The sequence below is a fragment of the Thalassophryne amazonica genome, chromosome 4 (genome assembly GCF_902500255.1).
Source record: "Thalassophryne amazonica chromosome 4, fThaAma1.1, whole genome shotgun sequence".
NCBI classification, from domain to species: domain Eukaryota; kingdom Metazoa; phylum Chordata; class Actinopteri; order Batrachoidiformes; family Batrachoididae; genus Thalassophryne; species Thalassophryne amazonica.
In genome coordinates, this window is record NC_047106.1 from 31,533,336 (window position 1) to 31,556,643 (window position 23,308).

The following is a 23,308-nucleotide window of genomic DNA, read 5'->3' on the forward strand; positions in this document are numbered from 1 at the left end:
TTTGTAAGAGTGTTCCATGATGCATAACACAAAATGGCTGACGCACATCAAAAATATCCTTGTAACTATCTGATCTTAACCTAACTGCTTTTCAAAATGGCTGACGCACAAAATGTCCTTGTATTTGGTAAAACCATCTGATCTTTTTACAGATGTTTAATTGATAAAACCAATCAGCATGATGGAACACTCTGTTTTATTGCGTGACAATTAGGGTTGCGTATCAAGAACCAGTTCTTTTCGGTATTGTTAAGAATTGATTCGAACCACCGACATCAATAGCCTTTTTGCTTAACGATTTCTTTATCAGTCCTTCAGAGCGGCCTTGTTTTTGAGGGTGTTTGTCGGGAAAATGGTCATTTCTCTACACTGATTACAGACCCTGCAGCAGCTCTGTATTCAACCGCTTCTGCAGCGCGACTCCACTTAGAAGTGTGAACCAATGAAGCAGTGCTTCAATCCGCTGGCTCATTGGTTCTTTGATTTGCTGCTCTTCAGAAATGGCAAGTCCGCTTCTCAAAACCATTAAAATATGTCAATCGTGAGTCACTTTTGTGTGGATTAAAGTCACTAACTGGGACTCCTGTCTTGTTGCAGTCAAAAAACAAGAATCGTCCTCCGTTCCGTTGGCACAGCTCCAAACACTGCGCGGCTCTCTGCTGAGACAGAGTCTGGTCAGAATTAATAACTTCAAAAGGAATTGCTACTTTAAATAAAATGACAGTGTAATACAGACAGTAAGCTACAATCGACTAAAATGTTTTTTCCCTCCCAAAATGAGATGTCCTCCATTCTTTATGAATTACATCCTGACGTGCAGCACAGCCAGCTGCAAGAGCTCAGGCTCAGATGTATGGAAAAACATTCATGCCAATAATGTCTGAACGGAAATACTTTTGACAAAAACTACAGATTTTGTTTATTTCTATTTATGTCCAGAGATCAAGGATCCACCATGTAGAGTTATGGAGTTTAAGGATCTAGTGACCAATTTCGTAATTATTTACTTTTAAGACTCAATAAAATGTTGTTGACATAGAAAACCTGTCAAGCCTACTTTTAGTACACAGAAATTTCACAAGAGGTATCGATGAGGGAATCGATAAGGAATCAGCTCGATAAGCAGAATCAATAATGGTATCAACATCAATAAAATCCTATCAATACCCATCCCTAGTGACAATACACTACAGACATAAACACACACTATAAGATTTTTACATAATAACCTTGAATGCAACACAAACAGACTTCCGCCTATTTTCACCTCACTTTGCAGCCATCTCACACAGACACTGATTCAAGCCAGGTTAAGGACTGCCCATATGGGGATGGCTTAGGCTGAAGGAACAAAAGGTAGTGAGGGAGAAAAATCTAGGCTACTTGTCCGGGTGGTTGCATGTGATCTGTTCTAAAGACCCCAGCGCTGAGATGATTTCTCTGTATCAGTGATTAAATTCTTTACAATACAACAACTAAACTTTGAAGTTTCCTGTCCAATTCTTTGAAGATCACTTACCGTGACAAAAGAACCTAACAGATTCTTTATATTCATTGAACTTCAAGGTATCCTTGTACTAGCATTATGCTGCGTTTACACATGAGCACATTGTGTTACGATTATCATTTTCCCATTATTCATGGCACATTCGTAATGTGAATTAACGCATTTGAATAGGGTTCTTAGCAGCGAGTGTCACTGTTTTCTCTCACGTGCGTGCTCACGATTGACTTTACAAATGCATCCAGAAGACAGACCTCCCTGGAGATGAAAGTGGAATGACCAAAGTGTCGTCTCCTCCTCTGTTTGAGCCACTCTTTGCACTCAGTTTCTTCTGGGCCTCCTGTGTATGACAGCACTTGCTTCCCCCAGTCTGGCTCTCTCTGCCTCCTCCTCCTCTTCTCTACACAACTCTATGGCATAGAGCCCAGCTAAGCATGACATCAGAAAGGTCTTCTTTTGCTCTGGATTCATCTGGATGTTGAGGAGCAATCTGGAGTGATGTGAACTGTGGGGTGTCTTTGGAGCCATAAATATAACAAATTCAATCGATTCACAACATTCGTGACAGATTAGCGACAACGTGATAATTCACAATGGTGCATAGTAGGGCATAACAGCTTGGGACAATATTTGTGACCGTGCATAAGGATTGGTGATGATTCACCAGTGATTTGTGCCGTGAAAGTTTGTGATGGCGCATGGCACCGTTGCCCCAAACATCAAATTCAATTCAAATTCATGATCTTCTGTCACAAATTTAGATTTGGGGCATTCGCGACTTGTTGTCGTTATGTTTAAATCCAGCATTATGCCAAAGCCAGACCTGCATTATTGTACATCATTTTTGGCTGGTTTTGTGTGTAGCAATGTGCATGTGCAGTGCATCTTTAATGTGCAAATCCCTGGTCAATAACTGTGTCTTCCCCAGGAGGAGGAGGAGGACTGGGTGGTGCAACAGGGGTGCTGGGCGGTGCAGGCGGTGGACTTGGAGGAACAGGTCTGGGAGGAGTGGGAGGTGGCGGATACCCTGCTGCTGTTGCTGCTGCTAAAGCTGCTAAATATGGTAGTTAACTGCACAGAAGTCTCCACACACTGAGTACATTTGCTTTTCCTTCATCTATTGTTCATATATTATGCACCTCATGTGTTATTATATTTTTAACAGACCATACTTCGGATTCTTTCTTTGAACTTCAAGGTATCCTTGAACCAGCATTCTGCTGCATTTACATATAGGCGCAATGAGTTACGAATGAATGAATGAATGAATTTATTCATTCGGCGCACAGATGAACAGCAACAAAGACAATGACAAGACTCATAAAAAGAACAATGTACAGTGAACCCGTGTGGCCAAAAGGGTGAAGGCAGAAGCAAAGCTTAGAAATATCCTCCCCTTATACCATAAAAAAATAATGTATACTCATAACAACAATACAAAAGAAATGTGTACAAATATAACTTAATCAATCCACAAAAATTTCAAAACACAACCAAACAAGAAATAATGCACAGTCCCAAACACAATGACAAAATTGGTAAATTATAAATTATAAAAATTATATAATTTTTGTAAAGCCTTTTAAAGCCAACTACAGTACCAACTAATTTAATATTATCAGGACAGTTATTTCAAATATTAACACCTTTAATGGAAACACAATTACTTTTTACAGTTCGGATCTTTAATTTCTGAAATAATAATGTTCCTCTCAAATTGTAGTTGGAGTCCCTCATTTTAAACAGATCCTGGACATGTTGAGGCAAAAATTTATTTTTAACTTTATACATAATTTGTATTGTGATGTAATCATCCAACTCCCAGAATTTTTAAATATATAAACAAGCAAATAATGGATTTGTTGGCTCACAACTGATAATTCTTATAGCTTTCCTTTGCAACAAAAATATTAGATTAGTATTAGTTCTATATGTATTTCCCCAAACCTCAACACAATATGTCATATATGGAACAAGTAATAATACAATAACATGGTTTTGGAGGGCGGTATGCATTTTCAAGAGGCCCGACGTCCAAGCCCAGTCGCCCAAAATGACAGCTATAGCTACTGACACAACGTGTCAGTGCTTCTGTTTCAGATTAGCTTTCTCTCAGCAAAAGAGACCTAGTGACAGAGAAGAAGGAAAAATAAAGACAAGTTCCATTTACACCATAATGACTTGCTGGCATATCACGCAACTCATCGACAGGCATACAGTTTTAACTTATGGTTAAAAATTTAACCATACTAATTCCAGACAAGTTATTTAAATTAAGGTCATGTTTGGGTTTTATAAAGTGAAAATATCAGCTATATGTTTTAGTTTTAAAGTAATGCACTAATTTAGAAGGTTTTAGTGTTTGGACCACACATGCTGCAGTGCATTATGGGGAAAGTTTCACAACAGGAAAAATGCACTGAGACGCTCTGATGAGGCTGCACTTTAGCCGCTGCACATGGACAACAGTATTAAACTCTTTGTATATTGTGCCTAAAACTCTCATGAATATATTCTCTGGGTTTATAGACGTTGTTATTGCATTTATGTAAACATGCCAGAAGCTCAGGTTTATTAAAAGTTTTCAGAGTCTCTACTGCCATCTACTGGCCAGTAGGTGGCAGTGTTCATGGCAGTATTGGCCATATCTCATAATCATTTGCACACCAGAGAGTTGCTGCAGCCTCTTATTAACATTATGAAAAGCATAAAAATGTGCATTTTGGTTGTATAATGTTCATTTACAATTGTTGTTATGTGGATTCTCTGTGCTGTTTAGACCGCAGCAACTGACCAGTACTGCCATCTACTGGCCAGTAGATGGAAGTAGAGACCCTGAAAACTTTTAATAAACCTGAGCTTCTGGCATGTTTATATGAAACAAACACAATAACAACATCTATAAACCCAGAGAATATATTTTCAAGAGTTTTAGGCACAATATACAAAGAGTTTAATGTTATTGTCAATGTGCAGCAGTTAAAGTAGACCCTGATCAGAGGGTCTCAATGCATTTCTCCTGTCATGAAACTTTACCCATAATGCACTGCAGCATGTGTGGTCCAAACACTAAAACCTTCAAAGTTAGTGCATTACTTTAAAACTAAAACATATAGCTGATATTTTCAGTTTATAAAACACCAGATGTGACATTCATTTAAATAACTTGTCTGGAATTAGTATGGTTAAAATTCTCTATTTAAGATCTCACTTCCCTCACTGCAGTGCCAGCTCGTTGATCTTTGTATCTTCGTTCCAGCCCTGATCTTTTCTCGTTGTCTTGTCTCAGTGTTTTTTGACCTCGTTCTGTTTATCTGGATTTTGCCTTCTGCCTTTGCCTCCGATATTGTATCTCTCCCTGCCTTTGACCTCAGCCTGTTCCTGACCACATATTTTTGCCTTGCCCTCATCTGTACCTTTGCTATGCTGCCTGCCTTTCTGTGTACCGGACCCTGGACTGTTTGTGAGATAAAGTTTATTATTACATCTTACGTATTGTCTGAGAGTTTGCATTTGTGTTCACCCACCTTCTGTGCCACGCGACCACATATCCTGCCATTAATTGTAACAGGCCGCAACAGTTCGTGTTGGTGCGTGGCATTCGTGATTTGTCATCTTTATGTGTTAATCCAGCATTATGCCAAAGCCAGACCTGCATTGTTGTGCCCCATTATTGGCTGGTTTTGTGTGTAGCAGTGTGCATGTGCAGTGCATCTTTAGTGTGCAAATCCCACGTAAATAACTGTGTCTTCACCAGGAGGAGGAGGAGGAGGACTGGGTGGTGCAACAGGGGTGCTGGGAGGTGTAGGCGGTGGACTTGGAGGAACAGGTCTGGGAGGAGTAGGAGGAGTGGGAGGTGGCGGATACCCTGCTGCTGTTGCTGCAGCTAAAGCTGCTAAATATGGTAGGTAACTGTACAGAAGTCTCCACACACTGAGTACATTTGTTTTTCCTTCATTGATTGTTCATATATATTATGCACCTCACGTGTTATTATATTTTTAAACACACCATACTTTGGATTCTTTCTTTTTCATTTAACTTCAAGGTGTCACTGTACCAGCATTGTGCTGCATTTACACATCAGCACAGTGTGTCACGGTTGTCATTTTCCTGTTATTTATGGCACACTCATGACATTCGTAACGTGACTTAACGCATCTGATTAGGGTCCTTAACAGCGCATGTCAGTTTGTGACATTTGTGGAGCATATTTTTGGCTGCCAAAATATCTTCCACGGATGTTACGAATTTCCCTCGATTCGTGGATTTTGTAATGCAACAGAGCGTATCAATTCGTGGTGATTCGTAATCTAGTGTGACAGCATTCGTGGATATTCTTGATGGTTTGTGGAGCCCACACTCTCACGCGCCATTACGAATCGACACAAAACCTGTCAATATATATATGACAACACAAAAACTTTTTTTCACTCATGGTTAGTGGTTGGGTGAAGCCACTTATTGTCAAACAACTGTTTCCTCTTTTTAAATCAAAATGACAAGAGAACTACTCAAATGACCCTGATCCAAAGTTTACATACCCTACTGTGTATTTCCCCCTTTAACATCAACAACAGCTTGGAGTCTTGTGTGGTAGTTGTGGATGAGGCTGTCTGATGGTAAAGCTGCCACTGAATATGTCTTGGACATGGTCATGTGCAGTGCATCTTTAGTGTGCAAATCCCTCGTCAATAACTGTGTTTTCCCCAGGAGGAGGAGGAGGAGGACTGGGTGGTGCAACAGGGGTGCTGGGAGGTGTAGGCGGTGGACTTGGAGGAACAGGTGTGGGAGGAGTAGGAGGAGTAGGAGGAGTAGGAGGAGTGGGAGGTGGCGGATACCCTGCTGCTGTTGCTGCGGCTAAAGCTGCTAAATATGGTAGGTAACTGCACAGTGATGTCTGATGCAGTCTCCACACAAATATTTTTTTTCCAATTTTTGATTGGGCATATATATATATATATTATGCACCTCACATGTTATTATATTTTTAAAACACCATACTTTGGATTCTTTATTTTTTATTGAACCTGGTATCATTGAACCAGGATTGCGCCAATGCCACACCTGCATTGTTGTGCACCATTTTTGTCTGGTTTTGTCTGTAGTGATGTGCATTTGCAGTGCATCTTTCATGTGCATATCCCTCATAAATAACTGTGTCTTCCCCAGGAGGCGGAGGAGGTGGAGGAGGGGGACTGGGTGGTGCAACAGGGGTGCTGGGAGGTGCAGGCGGTGGACTTGGAGGAACAGGTCTGGGAGGAGTGGGAGGAGTAGGAGGAGTGGGAGGTGGCGGATACCCTGCTGCTGCTGCTGCTAAAGCTGCTAAATATGGTAGAATACATCAAAGGTCCTTTGAGGGAAATATTACATGTAAATATTTTAAGTTATTGTAACTGATTGTATAATTTATACCGATCCAGGCGGCACAGGGGTCATCACAGGTGGTGGTGTAGGTGGAGGGAGTGTTCCTGGAGGAGTTCCATTTTTGCCTGGATATGGATGTAAGCGAGAAATGTGGTTGTTTTATGAAGCTGTTACTTTATCAGTGTGATAAGATTAGGCTCTAACATCTTCTGGTCATTTCATGTTGCAGCTTTGGCGGCTGGTGCCAAGCCTCCCAAATATGGTGAGATTGTGACAAAGCATCTTAATTTATACTAAATTAATTAATTACTAAAATAATTAATTTATAATTAGTGTAGTCAGACTTATTGATACAGTTATGTAATGTTTGTGCAAAATTTTTGCACACTATTTTGGTGTTAAACATAATGTCACAGTCAATATTCAATATATTCATTATATTCAAAGCTAGAAAGTCCTATTTAAAAAAAACAACATAGTGAATCGTTGTCTGAGATATTGCTATAATAACATACTACATCATATTTATATAAGATACTTAGTCATACTTATAATATGTTACACCATAATTCTTTTTTTTTTCACAATCATACAACATGGCAGAAACACAAAGAAATACAGGGATACAGAAAGTACGAGTATATGAAGGAATGTGCATGTGTGTAGAGTGTGTGTGTGTGTGTGTGTGTGTGTGTGTGTGTGTGTGTGTGTGTGTGTGTGTGTGTGTGTGTGTGTGTGTGTGTGTGTGTGTGTGTGTGTGTGTGTGTGTGTGTGTGTGTGTGCACAGAGTAAGTACATGAGTGTTATTTCACAATAAATTTAACATCTGGGAGAATAAACAATTAATAACAGATCATAAATGTGCAGAAAATAGGGACAAACAATAACAGGCCCTGGCAACAAATATAAATAAAGGCAAGAGGACAAAGACAACATGGCAACATAAAACAAAACAGGCAATAACGAGCACTAGCAACAACGGTAATATAAAGAAATAAATGCAAGAGGATAATAACCATATAACATAAAACAATACAGACATGATACACAAGGAGGTATATATGCGTATATACATACACACATATATGTACACATACATACATGCATACCCACACATACACACACACATATATATATATATACACCTATATTCATGTATACATATACACATACATACATACATACATACATGCACACATGTATACAAAATATATATCTGTGTATATTAATAGCAATAATCATAACAACATCAATCCGTACCACAGCAACAACAACAATGATTAAACAACCTTTCAAAATAGTGTGACATTGATTATTGCGTTGTATCTGACCCATTGTTTTTTGTTTTTTTTGTGTCTGTGTGGGTCTCATCTCGTATGGTGCATTAAAAACATTGTGGAATGTAGTGCATTAAAAACACACAGACATGAATGTGGGGTTAGAATGGACCGGATCCTTGAATGTGCGGTGTTTTATTTTTAATTATCTTTAATGTATATATATTAAATATATATATTAATTTAACCTGTCCTTGTGTTGTTGTTGCTATTAGTATTTCATGCAGCCGTTAATCATATAAGTAATCGTAAAATTTCTGTGAAAAACAGTTACTGAGGAAGGATATATACATACATACATACATATACACATACACACATATATCATGTCATATATCATATAAAAATAATTATTATAATATTATCAATAATTATTATATTATTATCAATAATGAATATACTATAAATAGCCTAAATTAAAAAAAATTATATACATATATATACACATACACATATATACACCATAATTCTAATATACTGAATTGCCATAACAGGACACCAAGTCCAAATTGTGCAATACCAAGTCATAATTATAACATGCATAGTCATAATTATTGGACACTAAGTTATAATTGTGATATATTAACTTATACTACTAGGTGCTTGTTATAAGATACTGTCATAGTGAAAATTACAAAAAACAATTCCTGTCATAGAGGTAAAATTACAAAATAAATCTTTACTTAAGTATAATGAGATACTAAATTGTCATTTTACATTTAGGATGCTAAGTAATAATTACAGGATACAAGTTGTAATTATGACATACTAAGACCTATATAGCAGATAGCAATTCATCATAATCCGATATTAAGTCATAATTGTAAGATATAACTTGTAATTATGTCAAGCTAAGACCTATGTAGGAGATACTAAGTCCTAATCATACCATACCAAGTCATAATTACAACAAACTAACGCCTGTGTAGGAGATATAAAGTTCTGATCATAATGTACTCTGTCATAATTATGGGATGTTATATCATATGCTAAGTCATAATTATACTATTGTGACATACCAAATATACCTTCCTTGACCATCTTTTAATTATGACTTAATTTGCCATAGTTATGAAAAACATAACTTATGAGAAAAAAATATAAGGTCGTGGTACAGTTTTTGATTCCCTCCAACTGACTTGGGATTTGTCTGAATCCAACAATTTAATGAAGGAGCCAGTGTGGGAGTAGTAGGAGGTGGAGCCGTCCCAGGAAGTGTGCCCCAGATAGGCCATGGTGTTTTCTATGGTGGTGAGTTAATTTTAAAAAAAGATAAATTAGTTTTGATAAAATGTTTTATAGAAGGAAAGCTGTTTGTTGTTTTTGTACGATATTTGATGTTAAAAAGATTCAGTTCTACTGCTTTCTTATAACTTGGCAGGTTATGGAGCAGGCACTGAAGTTAAACCACCAAAATACGGCAAGCTATCATTATTATTATTATTACTGATGTCTAAACGTAATACAGAGTACCTGAAATACATTAATAAGCATACATATATGCATTTGCCACCATTCATAAACCTTTGTGCTTTTGCAATAAATTATGATAATTGTACAATTTTAAATAATTGCGTATTTATTTTTCACTTATCTCGTTGTGATGCTTTGTAACTGTTATATTCTGCTCCATCTGACTCCATTAGGAGTTTCAGGAGGAGCTGGAGGAGGTCCTGGAGGCTCTGGTGGAGTACTGGGAGGGGCTGCTGTTGCAGGTACTGCTGGTTCTCTGAATAATGTTGCCTTACTATTATTTTCTGATTGTTAGAAACAATGATATTTATGTCAGAATTTGTGTATTCTTTTAAACATCATGCAAAGTCCTATGACTCTTCCATGCAGGGTATCCAGATGGTGTGAAACCTCCAAAACTTGGTAAGGACAACCTTCTAAATTAGGATTGGAATCTTTATTTTGGTGTGTTCTTCTGTGAGTGTGTACATTATGCCACACTTAAAAGACAAGCAAAAGTGTTAAACAACAGTACTACCCCTGTCACGCATAGCCGGAATGAGGCTGATTGGCGTCAGAATGATGATTCAACCCACATCCGAAAAGTGTCCAGTTGCAGTTCCAAAACGCTCTGACATCTGCGAGAGTCCACATAGTTGCTCAAAATCAGCCGGCGGCCCGAGTGTGATGCACATGTTGAAAACCTTCCGGGCACCGTCGATGGTACACCTATCTGACGGCGGTCCATGTCCAATCTGAGCACCATCTGACCGGAATTTATATATTCTTATGGCGGAAAAACAGGATCCGAAATGATTTGACTGCATACGAGGGAACCTCAAGATGGATCTGGCACGGCAAAGCCTGTATGCCGGTATGACCTGCACATGCCATGCATAATAATGTCCACCCCCAATGCCCCCCCCCCCCCCATTTATATGTATGTGGCACGCTTCATCGTGATAATAATTCCTAATTATTATCACGATGAAGCGGCTGTCAAACTGAAAGCACCATGCGCTACTGCGCGCACCCTACTGCAAATCTGAACAGGCTGTTATATCACAATCGACCTTACAGTACAGATATTTGTCCATTCCTTCCCATGTGTGACATAAATAATGTGAACTATTGTCTCCATCATATCTCTATATACCACAGGCAGCTGTGCCTCTCTGTGGTCTCATGCGCAGTAACGCCTCATTATGCCGCGTTCACATTGGACGCCACGCGAGCAACGGCAGCAAGAGGTTGCCATGTAATCCCTATGGAAGGACGCGTTGTGGCGCCACAAAAGTCCAAGCCACGCAATGCCACGCAATGCGAAGCAATGTGACGCGAATAAAGTGATTTTGAGCAACTGGCGCGTTCGTGGCGTGATATCGCCTTGCATCGCGTCGCGTCGCCTTCTTCCCCAAGTTGAAAAATCTGAACTTTCACAATCTGCCTTTCTTCCACAAGCTATACAATGATCAGATAAAGCTGGGTCATTTTATGACAATCGACAACAAAATAACAAATGTGAAATTTAAGCAATGAGCCAGAAGTAACATGTAAGCAGCCTATCCTGTCCATATATTAAATAACAAAAATACAAACCCAACCAGAATCCAAATACAACTAGAACCACTTTGTTGACTTGATGTGCACCTCCTGCAGGAGCAGACCTTACAGGAGAAGGATTGCCCGCTCCGGGAGCTACCCCGGTTGTGGCTGTGGACGGTGTTGTGGGTGGTAGACCTGTTGTGGCTCCAGCAGGTACAAGTGTCCCGGGAGCTGGAATACCAGGTAAAGCTCCATGAAACATTTCTAATTTTCAGATGAGATTTTTTTATTTATTTTTTTTTACGTTTTTCACCGCTGATGAACGTATTGTTGCTCCTCGCAGTAAAAGATGTTGGTGATGTCACCCTTCGTCCAGGTACAGTGAAATGTCCTCACTTCCTGTTTTTTTTTTAACTCGACACAAGTTTACACAAGGTTTGATGTAGCCTTTATCCAGCTAACAAAATAAAGTTCCCAAAACATTATAAGAACGTTTCACAAATGTTATCAGAACATTAGGTGTAAAGTTCTCAGAACGTTTTATAGTAACGTTAGCACAAACGTTTTTAGAAAGTAAGACCAAACATTCGCGCTTGAACTCTATAAAGGTAAAGTAAGTCCCTTTGCCTGCTCCCTTGTTTTCATTGAGGGTCACCACAGTAGATTGAAGGTGGGTCTGGCAGGGGTGATGTTTGAACCAGGAACCTTCCACACTGAAACCAAGCGCACTAACCAGTTGGGCACTCTATATATATATATATATATATATACAAAGTTCATTATATGACTAATCACGTAATAAATTTAGCTTATTGTTCAGTGATATCTTCCTATATATGCTACAGTATAACTTTAAAATTGCAAAGCAATGATTATAATAATTTAAGTGCTCATACGTGTAAAGTCTCAAAACCTTCCCGAGAACATTATCGAAAAATAAGGTCTCTACCCAGCTAACAAAATATAGTTCCCAAAATGTTATAAGAATGTTTGTCAAATGTTATCAGAACATTAGCTCAGGATGTTTCAGAGGAAAGTTTTGTTTTGTTTCCCAGAAAGTTTGATAGTAACATTAGCAAACATTTTGAGAACCTTAGGCCTAACATTCTGGGAACATTTTTGAGGGCAGTTTCTTTTTGGTTCCCAGAACACTTGGCAATAACATTAACACAAGCGTTTTGAGAACATTAGATCTAACATTCTGGGAACGTTTTTAAGGACAGTTTCTTTTTGGTTCCCACAATATTCTGGTAAAGTTACATAAAGTCACCAAAAAGATATGTGCTTCATCCAGATGTTCCCAGAGCATTCCGGTAGTGTTACCTACAGTCATAATCTAGTCAATGAAAGAAATTTGGAGTAATTTCTTATTTATTGTCAATAAAAAGGAAGTAATAACATTACAAAAACATTCTAGAAATGTTTCTGATAACCATAACCTAAATATAACCAATGTAACGTTACCAAAAGGTTATGTGTTAGCTGGGTAGCATATAGCATAGTATACGTACATGTATGCAATGGTCATGTGTCATGTAACAGTGACAGTCATCATCAACCATAAATTATATTCAATATTCTCATGACTTTTAACAATTTTAACTGTTTCCACTTGTTTGCTACTTCAAGGTGAACGCACAGAACTTTGCCATCATTCTTTTGTCATGTCCTGCTCACAAAACCTAAAAGTTGTTTGCGTTGCTAGTTCTAGTTAACATCCTCTGTTATGTAACAGTGTCACCATATGGGTTCTACCTTTCCTGCTTTTGGCCACTGCACTAATTCATAAAGGATGAAAGTGGAACTTGTTGTCTTTTGGCAGGGCCCACATCTATTGCCGCAGAGGTCCCACAGCACAGTAAGAATTCCTTGCATGGACAGCCTTTGGAATTGTAATACTTCATACTTAAGTGTTACTTCCAATAAGGGTACCAAGTAATATTTCTTTTAAAATTAGAAGCTTTAGATTATAAAATACATTTTCTTTGCTATTGGCAAAACAACAACAACAAAAAATAAAATAAAAATAAATAAAAAATAAAATCATAAAAGACAATTAATTAAATTAATTAATTACGAAATTGTGTGCATTAAACACAAAATGCTGATCTAATGTCAGGTTTTAAGAAGTACACAATCTTTCCAAGGCAACAGATGACAACACAAAAGCCAGGAACAAACATAAAGACAAATTGTTGTGTTAGAGATGTTATTTAAAGGTTGTTACATTTACCATTTAATTTATTTCTTCGCCACTGAGGGATAACCACAATATGATACGGCGTTCAGTGTGGTTTTTATTAGCTTGTTTCCAGCTTGTCATACAGTATATGATATGTGAGAAAACATTCACATTCATGAATGATCTGGTTACTAACTATCTAAAATTTTTAAAGCCAAATTAAATGTAACAGTAACTAAGATTAGACCTTATCTACGTAAAGCAGCTTGAGGCGACTTTGATGTGATTTGGCACTATATAAATAAGCTAAAATGACTTGAATTTAAGTTCTTTCTTTTTGCTTGGGTTGCTGCAGAGAATCACATATGAATCTGCATATTGACTTGGCACAAGTTTTACGCAGGGCGCCCTTTCTGACGCAACTCATTACATGGTGAATGGGCACAGGTGGTCTTGAACAGGGAACTGTCTCTTTTTGGAAGTGCATGAACCACTTGCCCACCACACTGCCAAACCAATTTAAATGTATTATTATTATTATTATTATTATTATTATTATTGTTAATATTATTGATGGTGATGTGATAATATTTTGTATTGATGTATTTTTCAGATTTATATGAAGTGACATAGATGTGTGATTCTTAGAAAATTATTAGAAAAAAAATCAGATGCTATCTCCCAAAATATTTACTGTATATTTTGATTGGGTTTTGTGGCTCTCTTCACATCAAGATCATGGATGAATGAACTTGATGGAAAGTTTGTATTTTTCGAATATCATACTTAGTCGTTTGTATTGATGGTTAATTTATGTGCTACACTATTGCAGCACAGTGTTCTGAATTAGAGCCCCTTCACATATAACACGACATAACACGAGGCAGAATGGAGCATGAAGGAGGAGTCAAATGCCACTCATGATAAACTGGAGCCGCCTCAAATGCCTCGTACAGCTATCGTGATAACCATTCGCGCACACCAGTGGCCGAAAGACAGCGCATGCCATGTGAGTGCCCATTCGACTCCTCTCTCGGCAGGTGTCGGCCAAATTCCAGGTGTCACACACAAACATCTAAACCCGGTCACTGGACACTTAGAAAAGACGGGGCTGGTCGTGCTCCTGGTCCAAGAGCAGAGAGCAGGCGACAACATTTGACCCGACTGTGAAAATTGTCTAAGTGCCTCACGAGTGTGGCGTAACCAAGCAACACACATGAGCATGACTGTGTCGAACCCCCCCCCCCCCCCCCCCACACACACACACAAACACACACACACAAACAAGGCTTGTGGAGTGCGTCCCTCCCCCATACACACACCAGGAAGCCAACATTGTCAGATGTGGCTGAGGGCCCCAGGGTCCGGTCGCTGTCCATACAGCTGACCACTGTGTACTGCAACACAGCTGGTGAACACGCAATGCACGTGTGGGCGAATAAGGGTAAAGGCCAGGGCTGTATATAGGAATGTGAAAGGGGGGTTCAAATCCTTGAGTTGGGGGTCCAGTGGGCCGCAGGGCCCCTGGTGGGATCGAGGGGCAACGCCCTCGTGGGGTTTCAGGGGGGCGAAGCCCCTTTAAGCAGAAGCTTTTTGAGGATTTCGAGGGGTAAAAAGCTACATAAATTTCATTTGAAACCTAAAATGTATCATTTTAGGAAATACATTTTTATATACAAATAGTCCTTGCTTGGGATTGGATCAGTTGCCATAAGAACCACCCAGGAAGAACCAAGATAACATTAATGCAAACTTTATACCTGCCTGTCGGTTGCGAATGATGCAACCGACAGGCGTGAAAAAACTCACGCATGTGCACGAAGGTTCAAGCTTGGCTGATGCAAGCGCACATAATTCAAATCCATATAGTTTTTGCAAAAAATAAAAAGGTCAGATAGTTTTCTAACAGACCTCGTATTTAGCGGTATTAATATTTGCGTTTACATTATAAATATGTACGTATATGTACGTTATGTATTAAAATAGCAGTATTTAATTTGGCGACCTTGTTTAAGTCGTGAAATTCGCATAATAAATCCCATGCGAATATTTGCACCTTTACAGTATTTGCAACAGGAAGGAGAAGCTCCCTTTATTTCTCAGCTTATACATACAAACATGTTTTTACAAACCAGACAAGTGTAATTGTGTGTCTACATGGGTATTTACAAGCCTACTAATCTGTTTGATATCAGAGGAGGATAGGGACCAGGGAGCAAAAATTCTCAACCCCCATGGAAAAAGTTTATCTAGCAGTTTCCCCTTTCATCAATCAATCAATCAATCAACTTTTTCTTGTATAGCGCCAAATCACAACAAACAGTTGCCCCAAGGCGCTCCACATTGCAAGGCAAGGCCATACAATAATTATGAAACACAGTCTACGTCTAAAGCAACATAACCAAGGGATGGTCCAGGGTCACCCGATCCAGCCCTAACTATAAGCCTTAGCGAAAAGGAAAGTTTTAAGCCTAATCTTAAAAGTAGAGAGGGTATCTGTCTCCCTGATCTGAATTGGGAGCTGGTTCCACAGGAGAGGAGCCTGAAAGCTGAAGGCTCTGCCTCCCATTCTACTCTTACAAACCCTAGGAACTACAAGTAAGCCCGCAGTCTGAGAGCGAAGCGCTCTAATGGGGTAATATGGTACTATGAGGTCCCTAAGATAAGATGGGACCTGATTATTCAAAACCTTATAAGTAAGAAGAAGAATTTTAAATTCTATTTCATCACTTAAGGGATTACTCTGGCAGAGGAAATTGAAACTTGAGGGTGTGTGATAATAGCTGTGTAACAGTTAGTGCTTGTTGCTTATTATCAATGAAAAGAAAATACATAACGTTGATATCCAGATCATAAAAAAATCAGCAGAATTATCAGGGGGGGGGTTCGGTTGAACCCCCTGAACCCGCTCTATATACGGGCATGAAGGCGTGAACTCATTCGTCAACGCTTTGCTCATACGCTTTGCTGTGGACATAGAACGTCTGTCAGCTGACAGCTGGACATGACCGTGCACGCAAGGTGTTACATTACAAACACAGACATCAGACAGATGTAGGACAATTATACATACATAAAATAAAAATCACAGTATAAAGGAACAGAGAGTGAGCTTTTTTTTCTGTGAGCTGCTGAGGTCCGCTGACAGAGGTGGCCGTGTCTCCCTGCGATGTGCAGCTGTTCAGATATCTGTGCTCTCAAGTCACAGCTCTGAAACACCTGTAGTGGCTTGTAGGATATGAAGACGCATAATTACAGTGTGAAGCACGAACATCGGCATGCTGTCCTCGTGTGGCAATAAATTAAAACACATATCGCCTGTCAGCTGACTGCTGCATCAGCGCACCGCAACGTTTGTGAATATCATGCCATCCAGGAAATCGCCCCAGAGGACACCTCCGCGAGGAGCGAGTCACTGTGGGATTTCCCCACATTGTAATAATTAAAACACGTCACATTTGCAGCGGATCACTGCGTGCTGGACACGCCATGCCGGTTGATGTGTTCATGATGCGAGAGCACGGCTCTTCATGAGACGGGAGCCATCTCTTAATGAGATGAGCACATCAGGTAATTCATGTAAAAAACATAGAAGGGAGAACAGTAATCCACGTCATTTCATTAATTCCTGGTGTACGTCTCGGCGGCGGTTAAATCCAGTCTTAATAACAGGAATTATGTATTATGAATTGTGGTGTTTTTTTGAATTCTTTTTTTTTTTCCTCCGCTGCTGTGTGCACAACTTTCCACGTGCTCACACTGTGTTCGTGCATGCGAATGCGAGCTTGCACAACACCACTGGCACGTTATCGTGCACGCCTGTCCGACTGTGGGATTAATGTATATGGATAAATTCATACCAATTTTAATGAAAACCTGCTCACTCATTTTAGAGTTATTTTGTATGCAGGCCCATGTGGGTAATTACAATTACCTGCCATACTGCTGATGTGCAGGGTACGCTGCATCCAGAAAGTATTCACAGCGTTTCACTTTTTCCACATTTTCTTGTGTTACAGTCTTATTCCAAAATGGAGTAAATTAATTTTTCTGTCAAAATTATACTCACAACACCCCATAATGACAACATCCATCCATCCATCCATTTTCTTCCGCTTTATCCGGAGTCGGGTCGCGGGGGCAGCAGCTCAAGCAAAGCCGCCCAGGCCTCCCGATCCACACACACATCCCCCAGCTCCTCCAGGGGAACCCCAAGGCGTTTCCAAGCCAGCCGAGAGATGTAGTCCCTCCAGCGTGTCCTGGGTCTTCCCCGGGGCCTCCTCCCAATGGGACGTGCCCGGAACACCTCTCCAGCGAGGCGTCCAGGGAGCATCCGGAAAAGATGCCCGAGCCACCTCAACTGACTCCTTTCGATGTGGAGGAGCAGCGGCTTGACTCCGAGCTCCTCCCGAGTGACCGAGCTCCTCACCCTATCTCTAAGGGAGCCAAATCTCATGACCATAGATGAGGATCGGAATGTAGATCGATTGGTAAATCGAGAGCTTTGCCCCCCTACTCAGCTCTCTCTTCACCACGACGGTCTGATACAGCGATCGCTTCACTGCAGATGCTGCACCAATCCGTCTATCGATCTTACACTCCATCCGTCCCTCACTCGTGAACAAGACCCCGAGATACTTAAACTCCTCCACTTGAGGCAAGGACACTCCACCGACCTGAAGAGGGCAAAGCACAGTTTTCCGGTCGAGAACCATGGCCTCGGATTTGGAGGTGCTGATTCTCATCCCGGACGCTTCACACTCGGCTGCAACCCGCCCCAGTGCACGCTGAAGGTCCTGATTTGACGAAGCCAACAGAACCACATCGTCCACAAACAGCAGAGATGAGATTCTGTGGTTCCCAAACCAGAGCCCCTCTACACCCTGGCTGCGCCTAGAAATTCTGTCCATAAAAATAATGAACAGAACCGGTGACAAAGGGCAGCCCTGGCAGAGGCCAACGTGCACTGGAAACAGGTTTGACTTACTACCAGCAATGCGAACCAAGCTCCTGCTGTGGTCGTACAGGGACCGGATAGCCCTTAGCAAAAGACCCCGGACCCAGTACTCCCGGAGCACCCCCCACAGGGTGCCCCGAGGGACATGGTCGAACGCCTTCTCCAGATCCACAAAACACATGTGGACTGGTTGGGCAAACTCCCATGAACCCTTGAGCACCCGATGGAGCGTGTAGAGCTGGTCCAGTGTGCTGTGACCAGGACGAAAACCACACTGCTCCTCCTGAATCCGAGGTTCGACCATCGGTCGAATTCTCCTCTCCAGTACTCTGGAATAGACTTTACCGGGGAGGCTGAGGAGTGTGATCCCCGTATAGTTGGAACACACCCTCTGGTCCCCCTTCTTAAACAGAGGGACCACCACCCCTGTCTGCCAATCCAGAGGCACTGTCCCCGATCGCCACACGATGTTGCAGAGGCGTGTCAGCCAAGACAGTCGCACAACATCCAGAGACTTAAGGTACTAAGGACGGACTTCATCCACCCCAGGAGCCTTGCCACCAAGGAGCTTTCTAACCACCTCGGTGACTTCGGCTTGGGTAATGGATGAGTCCGCTTCTGAGTCCCCAGTCTCTGCTTCCTCTTCGGAAGACGTGACGATGGGATTGAAGAGATCCTCTACGTATTCCTTCCACCGCCCGACAACATCCCCAGTCAGGGTCAACAGCTCCCCACCCGCACCGTAAACAGTGCTGGTAGAGAGCTGCTTCCGCCTCCTGAAGTGCCAGGTGGTTTGCCAGAATCTCTTCGAGGCCGACCGATAGTCCTCCTCCATGGCCTCCCCGAACTCCTCCCAGACCAGAGTTTTTGCCTCTGCGACCGCACGGGTTGCGGCACGCTTGGCCTGCCGGTACCTGTCAGCTGCCTCCGGGGTCCCACCTACCAATAAAGATAAGTAGGTCTCCTTCTTCAGCTTGACGTCATCCCTTACTTCCAGCGTCCACCACCGGGTTCGGGGATTGCTGCCACGACAGGCACCAGAGACTTTGTGACCACAGCTACGAGCGGCCGCATCAACAATGGAGATGGAGAACATGGTCCACTCGGACTCCATGTCTCCAACCTCCCCCGGGATCTGGGAGAAGCTCTCCCGGAGGTGGGAGTTGAAGACCTCGCTGACAGAGGGTTCCGCCAGTCGTTCCCAGCAACTCATAACACCCCATAATGACAACATGAAAAAAGTATTTTTTTTTTTGTTGAAATTATTGCAAATTTATTAAAAATAAAAAACTAAGAAATCACGTGTACGTAAGTATTCACACCCTTTGCTCAATACTTTTTTGATGCACCTTTGGCAGCTTGATGCACCTATCTTTGGGCAGTTTTGTCCATTCATCTTTGCAGCACTTCTCAAGCTTCATCAGGTTGGATGGGGAGCATCAGTGCAAAGACATTTTCATATCTCTCCAGAGATGTTCAATCGGATTCAGGCCTGGACTCTTTCACAGATTTGTGCCTTGAGACAATCTTGTCTCGGTGGTCTACAGACAATTGCTTTGACCCTGATGCTTGGTTTGTGCTCTGACATATCTTATATGTAGACAGGTGTGTGTGTGTGTGTGTGTGTGTGTGTGTGTGTGTGTGTGTGTGTGTGTGTGTGTGTGTGTGTGTGTGTGTGTGTGTGTGTGTGTGTGTGTGTGCGTGTGCCTTTCTAAATCATGTCCAATCACACGAATTTACCCCAGGTGGACTCCAATTAAGCTGTAGAAACATCTGAAGGATAATCAGTGGAAACAGGATGCACCTGAACTCAATTTTGAGCTTAATGGAAAAGGCTGTAAATACTTATGTACATGTGATTTCTTAGTTTGCAAAAATTAAAAAAACCTTTTTACATTGTCATTATGGGGTATTGTGTGCAGAAAACAATGATTTCAATCATTTTGGAATACGCCTGTAACATTAAAAAAAGATGTGGAAAAAATGAAACGATGTGAATCGTTTCTGGATGCACTGTAATTATGTGGTTTCATCATCTGAAATAAATTATGTACTTTTAAAGGAAAAAATTGGTGACACATTTTTTTCTGCACTGTGTGAAAGATCTAGGCACCTTTGATGCTTCTAAAACTTTGCAGCAGTTGTTGGCATAGGCTATCTTTTTTCATCAGTGCATGTCTTTCACAGTAACAGCTCATTCTGCATGATGTCTTTCTGTCAAACATGTCATTGCTATTACATCTGAAAAATCAAATAGACTCACCGAAATGGCAGTAATAGTAAATCATCTTTTTATTTTGACAATATAAAAGTTTGCAGTGGGTCATTTTTATCTCATTGATGTTTTATTATGTGAAGTTCTACAACAGGATGTTTTTAGAATATTTCCAGGATTTTAATTTCATGCTTTGTAATAAAGTTGCAAAGTGACTTAATTTTTGTTTGTTTCTTTACTCTTTTGGAGGTGTGTGCACAGGCAGAAAGTTTAAAATACATGCATATTTTCACAATGCATTTATTGCTGCAGCATACTGTATTTCATATTGTTCTCATGTGCTGTATTTGTGGCTGTTTTGACAGGTACTGATGGAATTGTGCGTCCTAGTGGTAAGTAATACACATGTACATATCAGGCAATGATAAATGGCAAATACACAAAGAACCTTAAAACCTTTCTCAGCCTTGCTATCAGCAGTGTATTCCACATTTTCAGAATACATCTTTTACCAGATCTCGAGTTTAGACACTAGATATGAGACAAAACCAAAAGTCTGTTTGTATATTTTTGTGTGACAGGAGGAGTTGGTGTGGCACCTTCTGGTGGTAAGAGCGATATTTTCTTTAACACACGTTCCTGGTTGGAATCATCATCGCCTTTGAATTTTAGCTACAGAATTTAAAATATGTTCAGAAATTAATGCACATAAACAAAAATCTTGTAATCAGAATAATTAATAAAATGTCCAACTTTATGAATGATAATATCAAACAATATTTTCAGAGAAAGTGAGATAAACTGTCAGCTTCAGACAAATTTAAATTTCAAATTATGTGTTTAAAATGCCAGAAACTCTGACTAGGACTGTGTACTGTGAATTATGTTCATGGTTCGATCTGCGTTGTTATGATGGATTTGTGTTATCTTTTGCACAGATTTCTCCCAAGAGTGTTCTCTCATGATCTGTCATAATTAATATAATTTCTGGTTATTTTTAGTTGGTACACCAGGTCAAGTTCAACCTGGTAAGTATTTTTGTTTTTATTTTAGTTATTATTCTGTCTCATAAAAAATGGTTTATGTTTTATAATTTTAAAAAGGATTTTTCACACCACATTTTCCATTCCTGTATTGCTTTTACTATGATTTATAAATCAAACATGGTGTGTCAGGATGCTCATTTTTGGCATTGTACTTTGGCCACATGATGGGGACAACACACAAGTTATAGTCATTGCTGCTGTAATGATGTTGACTGCTGCTGTTTGCAGGTGTTGGAACAGGTGGGAAACCACTGAAACCAGTTGTACCAGGTAAGAATGGTCACACCTCTAAGAAAGAGTAATGACATGTTGCATTATTATGTTCCACCCTCAACAATCCTGCTAAATTTACAGATTACAGTTATATGATTTAAGTTTACCTATTGGCTTAAATGAGCAGACAGCATATGGTTCATTCAAAACATCACAACATCCATTCAGTTTTTTTTTAAATTCTGAGATATTGTAAATAATGGTTTCAGACACCCAGTTGTATTCGACATCCGCATGCTGTCTAGACAGTTAACGACTCAAGGGATTGAAGGGATGACGTGGAAGAAAAGCAGCATTGTACAGAAAAGCTGAGCATTCGTCTGCTTTGTGAATCTGTAGGGAAGCAGTTTGAGTGCATTTCAGCTGTCCTGCGTTATGGAGACTTGGCCGAGGTCCCGCCTGTGTTTTCCTCAAGGCAGCCCAGCTGTTCAAATGTTCAAAGATTTTGTCTTTATAGAGCAAAATTCACAGTACAAGTCATGCAAACATGCATTCATGTCATGTAAATGCAGCTGATTAAAATATGAGATATTAGGTCATCCATGCATGAAGGATTTCAACATTGATTTAATACAATTAAAGTACTATAAAGTATGTCGAGTAAGGAGACAGATTTACAGCATGCAGTTTTGTAAGTTACTGATTGAAAACAGTTCCACTTTGGCTTCTTCCTGGGGATCATCACAGCAAATCCAATATGGATCTGCCTGCTGACGTGGCACATGTTTTACACCTGAAGCAACTCCACATTATATGGCGAATGGGCAGAAGTGGTCTTGAACCAGGAACCTTCTGTTTTCTTAGCACGTGCACCGACCACTTGGCCATTACTCCAGTGCACCTGCTAAAGCCCCTTTCACACATAGAATTGCGTTGTGTTGCGTTTAGCGTGTGCACGTACTTGCCGTTTTTCAGCTGGGTATGTTTTGTTTTCAACTCTTTTTCAGTTCACTCCTGCTGGCTGTACAGAACACGTCGCTGTGCTTGGAAAACAGTGGACTGGCACTCAGTGTGTCCTGATATACAGCAGGACACACTGCTGTCTCATCACGGCTCGTAACATCAGTCTGTTCCCTGTGCAGGCTGGTAAACGCTGCTGTGAATGAAGTGCTGCGACTCTTTAAACTTTTAAAGCGCTGGTTGCTCCGATCAGGTCCGCTGATGATTTAAGCTTTTAAAGCGCCAGTCGACTGCAATCAGGTGTCTGATCGCACCGAAAGCGACCATGCTTTAAAACAGTCCCAGCGCTTATTCAGGTTTGATCAGACCTGATCGATTAGGGCGTCTGATGATCGCACTGACAGTAACCACATTTTATCAACTGGTTCAAATATTTATACAAAGAAATGGTATTCTCCAGATATGTATTAGATGAAAGTGGTTGAGTTTTGTTGTATGAAGGTTTTATACTTGGTAGGTGGTAACCAGCT

The 23,308-nt window shown here is 40.6% G+C and overlaps 1 protein-coding gene across 1 annotated transcript in view; it reads left to right on the top strand.

The window, feature by feature from the left end:
* elna (elastin a) overlaps window positions 1-23,308 on the top strand; it is a 187,740-nt gene that overhangs the window by 131,239 nt on the left and 33,193 nt on the right. The window contains exons 23-39 of the mRNA XM_034169334.1: window positions 2,433-2,568; window positions 5,260-5,360; window positions 6,335-6,382; window positions 6,677-6,838; window positions 6,928-7,008; window positions 7,101-7,133; window positions 9,382-9,459; window positions 9,590-9,628; window positions 9,855-9,923; window positions 10,051-10,083; window positions 11,320-11,448; window positions 11,549-11,581; window positions 13,028-13,063; window positions 20,925-20,951; window positions 21,141-21,167; window positions 21,561-21,587; window positions 21,834-21,875. Of these exons, the coding sequence (XP_034025225.1) occupies window positions 2,433-2,568; window positions 5,260-5,360; window positions 6,335-6,382; window positions 6,677-6,838; window positions 6,928-7,008; window positions 7,101-7,133; window positions 9,382-9,459; window positions 9,590-9,628; window positions 9,855-9,923; window positions 10,051-10,083; window positions 11,320-11,448; window positions 11,549-11,581; window positions 13,028-13,063; window positions 20,925-20,951; window positions 21,141-21,167; window positions 21,561-21,587; window positions 21,834-21,875 (1,101 nt within the window). The remainder of the gene's footprint in view (window positions 1-2,432; window positions 2,569-5,259; window positions 5,361-6,334; window positions 6,383-6,676; window positions 6,839-6,927; window positions 7,009-7,100; window positions 7,134-9,381; window positions 9,460-9,589; window positions 9,629-9,854; window positions 9,924-10,050; window positions 10,084-11,319; window positions 11,449-11,548; window positions 11,582-13,027; window positions 13,064-20,924; window positions 20,952-21,140; window positions 21,168-21,560; window positions 21,588-21,833; window positions 21,876-23,308) is intronic.